Source organism: Silurus aristotelis (assembly GCF_946808225.1).
Source record: "Silurus aristotelis genome assembly, chromosome: 11".
In the NCBI taxonomy this organism is placed as follows: Eukaryota; Metazoa; Chordata; class Actinopteri; order Siluriformes; family Siluridae; genus Silurus; species Silurus aristotelis.
This window is the reverse complement of record NC_139584.1, coordinates 5615957-5620956: the sequence shown is the minus strand read 5'-3', so window position 1 is coordinate 5620956 and position 5000 is coordinate 5615957. Positions and strand designations below refer to the sequence as shown.

At 42.3% G+C, this 5000-nt stretch overlaps 1 protein-coding gene across 2 annotated transcripts in view; it reads left to right on the top strand.

Annotated features, from left to right (window-relative positions):
* xpr1a (xenotropic and polytropic retrovirus receptor 1a) overlaps positions 1-5000 on the top strand; it is a 69146-nt gene that overhangs the window by 45798 nt on the left and 18348 nt on the right. For both annotated transcript variants that reach the window (XR_014535884.1, XM_083555224.1), the window contains exons 3-5: positions 513-614; positions 4142-4353; positions 4671-4820. Coding sequence is in view for 1 of the 2 variants with exons in the window: in XM_083555224.1 (XP_083411350.1) it covers positions 513-614; positions 4142-4353; positions 4671-4820 (464 nt within the window). In the remaining variant the exon portion in view is untranslated. The remainder of the gene's footprint in view (positions 1-512; positions 615-4141; positions 4354-4670; positions 4821-5000) is intronic.

Below are 5000 nucleotides of genomic sequence, written 5' to 3'. Positions count from 1 at the left end.
ATATATTCGTAGCTGTTTTACTGTCTCGGATATAACCCAATAGCTGTCTCACTTTCTCAGAAATATACTTGCAGCTGTCTCAGTGTCTCGGTTATAACCTCACAGCTCTTTCACTCTTACAGATATAACTTCATAGCTGTCTCCTTGTCTCAGATATAACCACACATCTGTCTCTCTGTCTCAAATATAACCTCACAGCTGTCTCAAATATACCCTCACAGCTGTCTCCTTGTCTCATATATAACCTCACAGCTGTCTCCCTGTCTCAGATATATTCTCACAGCTGTCTCACATACTGTATATAACCTCAGATGTCTGACTTTCTCAGATATAATCTCATAACTTACAACTTACACACTGTGGATCTGTTTTAATTAAAACGTTATTAAAAATTGAACATCATAATAACATCTAAACTGATCTCTGTCTGTGTGTGTGTGTGTGTGTGTGTGTGTGTGTGTGTGTGTGTGTGTGTGTGTGTGTGTGTGTGTGTGTGTGTGTTAATGTTTCAGTGACAGATGAGGACACAGTTAAGAGGTACTACGCAAAATTTGAGGAGAAGTTCTTTCAGACATGCGAGAAGGAACTGTCCAAGATCAACACCTTTTACTCAGGTAAAAGTCACTTTACCCAATCAAATTTATGACTGTGTATGTGTGTGTGTGTGTGTGTGTGTGTGTGTGTGTGTGTGTGTGTGTGTGTGTGTGTGTGTGTGTGTATTTAATCCCAGGTGAAAGTACTAAGTACATCCTAAATAAAATTGTGTGAGAAATTCTTTCTGTTGAACATTTAACATTTATTAGAGTCTGTCTGTTTAGTGGCAATCAGATTGAAATGGTATACTGCTTGTTTTTTTTGTTTTTTTTGGTTGGTTGGTTGGTTGGTTTAACTCTGCAAACCATTAAATTGTCAGGTGGAAGAACATGCCGGAAACCGGAGTGCAACACAACAAAGGTTTTAATGAAATGCAAAAAGCAAAGGAAAGAAACAGTAACTAAACGGAACACCTAGGTTCAGCTAAACCTGGTGAATACTATGAACAACGAGTTCGTAGAACTTGAAAAGTCCAGCAAACAAATGTAATCCAACACGAGGCAGGATATCTGTGGCTTGGGTAGTCCGACTTGGTTCTCCAGCCTAAACTGTAGAATGGACGGTAAACTAGTGGGAGAACTGTGGTTATATAGGGTGGAGGCTGATGAGTGCCAGGTGCAGGTGGTTAGTAGGATGGAGAGCTACTTGGAGTGATAGGTGACGGTGTGGCTGGTGGATCCCTGACATAAATAAACAAACAAGGGAAAAAATAAAAAGCATCCTCATAAATTTGCATGTATTAATCAGTAATGAAGTAATGAAGGAAAAACGGGAAAAAAAAACACAAAGCACAAAGAACAGAGTCAACAATGGATAAATGCCATGTTTGATTCAGAGTTGATTCAGAGGAATCAGATTGAGAGTATGGTCATAAAGCACTTACCTGAACAAAAAGTGTGTATGTATGAGTGTGTGTGTGTGTGTGTTTGTGTTTTGGTGCGCAGTTTGCATGTCCTTAACAGAGCATGTGACTTCAACTTACACTCCACAAAAATACAGCAACTTATTTTTAACTTATGTTTGGAATATTTACTGACATTCAGGTTTAGTTAAATGCTTTTTGCATTTCATTAAAACCTTTGTTGTAAGTGAAAGATAAATGACGTGTGTGTGTGTGTGTGTGTGTGTGTGTGTGTGTGTGTGTGTGTGTGTGTGTGTGTGTGTGTGTGTGTGTGTGTGAGGACATAATGATTAGCTGGCAATGACACAAACCTCTTCGGGGAAGTGTTGCATTGGCAGCAATGTGTCTAAACCTGAAAAACACTTGTATTGTCCCAACAGAGTCGTCCCTGAAATCTCCCTTTCATTCACACACACACACACACACACACACACACACACACACACACACACACACACACACACACACACGCCAACACACACACCCACACACTGTCACGCTCTTAATCATTTTTTGACCCTCATGTGCCCCTGCAAGAGTCGTCTCTCACTCTCTGTCACTATGATTATTAATAGTGTGGGTGTGGTGTTTTGCTGAATATCCCTCTCATCCTTACACACACACACACACACACACACACACACACACACGCACAAACACACACATAGAAACACATTTGGGGAAGTTATGTGTTAGTTCACTCAGGAAGAATTGGGCACGGGTATATGAATGTGTGTGTGTGTGTGTGTGTGTATGTGTGTGTGTATGTGTAAGAGTACAGGAGGTACATTTCTGGGTTGATCTGCTCTTCTTGGCCCCTGGGGGTGTGTTTAGTCTGGGGATCTCTCACACTCTGTGACACACTGCCCGGTATTCACACGTCTGCGCAACTTGATCTGCCGGTCTACTTCCTGTGAAACAGAGATGCCTGTTTACCCTCCACACACACACACACACACACACACACACACACACACACACACACACACACACACACACACACATACACACACACACACACACACACAGATTCATGAAAGCGTTCCAGGAAATCCAATTCTATATTAAGAGCTCACTACAGGAGGACAAGCATGAAAAAGCAGCAGCTGGGTGACGATTTATCGCTGTACCGTGATCAAATCCCGAAAAAGAGTGACTAGCTAACTCATGCTAGCTAGCTGTTTTCACACACAGTGCTATGGGTATGTATTAGAGCAGAAGAATATAATAACATATTTGTTACATATACATTACAGCACAGTTACATTCTTTTCTTCACATATACAGCTTCTTAGGAAGCTGAGTGTACAGCGCTCCTGGAGCACAGAGGGTTAAGGGCCCAAGAGGGGCAGCTTAGCGATACCGGGGCTTGAAGCCTCAACCTTCCCAACAGTAACCCAGAGTCTTAACCATTGAGCTAACACCTTCCTATTTCACCTATCACGTTTTGTGATGGAACTAAAATGGAATTCATGGAAATTATACAGGGTTGAATCAAAAAGTTTTGAGACTTATTTTCATAACATGCCAACAGATGGCAGCACAAGGCTGCACACACAGTCACAGGAAGCACCAAACTTTATAAGTCAGTGTGTCAAAATACATTATCAGGTGTATATCAGCAACACCCACCCTACTTCGCCCTCTTCCTGAAGATGAAGTTCCAGTTCAAAGATCACCGTTTTGAAAACATTGCGGAGATCCATCCAAATTGCAAAAGGTGCTTGACACTTTCGAAATTAAGACTTCCAGGACGTATTCCAGAAGTCTCAGAAACGCTGGGGGTCCTGTACTGCTTTAGAATTTTGAAGGTAATAGTGTGTTATCATAGATAAATAAAGTACTAGTCTCGAAACTTTTTGATACTACCGTGTACGTCATGGATGTAGTACGTGAAATGCGAAGAGGTTTCAAATCGGTGCTTTTTCAGTAAGATTTATTAATAAAACACCAAAGTTGGAGTAGATGTTTCCCTGATAAATGTAGCCTGTCATCTAAGAGATTCGAATACAGACTATGCCTCAGACATCTATGGTGGGAAAACAGGAGAGCTCTTTGGCAGAGCTGTTTGTGTGGGAGAGGCATGATATTTCTCCCCTGTCAATCAGAGTGACAACAGTCAGTCATGTGCATGGATGAGTTCATGTGTGCAGAAGAAGGTGGTTAGCGCTCTCCTTTGGGCATGTTACGTCGCCCTGTCATGCAGAATGAGCTGGATGTGTCTCGGAACACATGTGCGTTAGCCTTCATTCTTCACGTATGATCTGGAAATTGACCGGAAGCAAATGATGGAGAAAATAGATGAACAGTTACCTTGGCACAAAGCAATCCTTCTGGTAGAAAAGGAACACTGAGAAGACCATATCCATAAAGTGAAGCACGATGAGGGGAGCATCATGTTGTATTAATGCGTTTTATCAGCAGAAACTGGGAAAACTGGTCATAGTTCAGAAATTAAGATAAAAAAACTTAAGCAGCTGTCTAGGGATTTAATGAAGATATGTGGTCATTTCCTTTATTTGTGTGTGTCTGTTTGTGTGTGTCTGTGTGTGTGTGTGTGTGTGTGTGTGTGTGTGTGTGTGTGTGTGTGTGTGTGTGTGTGTGTATGTGTGTGTGTCTGTGTGTGTCCGTGTGTGTGTGTTGTAGAGAAACTAGCAGAAGCTCAGCGGCGTTTTTCCACACTGCAGAACGAGCTACAGTCGTCTTTGGATGCTCAGCGAGAGGGCATCATGGGAAAGAGCAGGAAGACGGGTCTGGCACTGACCAACGAGGAGAGAAACAAACACCACAACATCAAAGACCTAAAATTGGCCTTTAGCGAGTTCTACCTCAGCCTCATCCTCTTGCAGAACTACCAGGTAAACCTGTCTCTCTGTCTGTCTGTCTGTCTGTCTGTCTGTCTGTCTGTCTGTCTGTCTGTCTGTCTGTCTGTCTGTCTGTCTGTCTGTCTGTTTGTCTGTCTGTCTGTCTGTCTGTCTGTGCTCCTGTCTGTCTGTCTGTCTGTCTGTGTACCTTAGCCTCATTCTCCTTTAGAACTACCAGGTACCGGGCTACCTGTCTATCTCTCTACCTTTCTGTCTCTCCATGTACCTTATACAGAGATCTCTAGTTCTCTTGTTTCTCCTTCTCGATGTCTGTCTACTTGTCTAATAGTTTTCCTTCTGGCCCTCTGCAGAACCTGAACTTCACTGGGTTCCGTAAGATCCTGAAGAAACATGATAAGATCCTGGAGACACAGCGTGGAGCAGACTGGCGTGTTTCACATGTGGAGATCGCACCCTTTTACACATGCAAAAAGATTACACAGCTCATCTCTGAGACAGAGGTACTCTTTCATGCTCACCCGATCTTGTATCTTGTCACCCTAATAAATGGTTTGCTTCCCAAACCACACACCAACATCACTAAAGATGATATAATTTATGTTATGACTTGGTGACACACTATTTGGATATAAGTAAGGTCTAAGTAGTAAATTGTGTACATAGGGTCCATACTGTTTAGG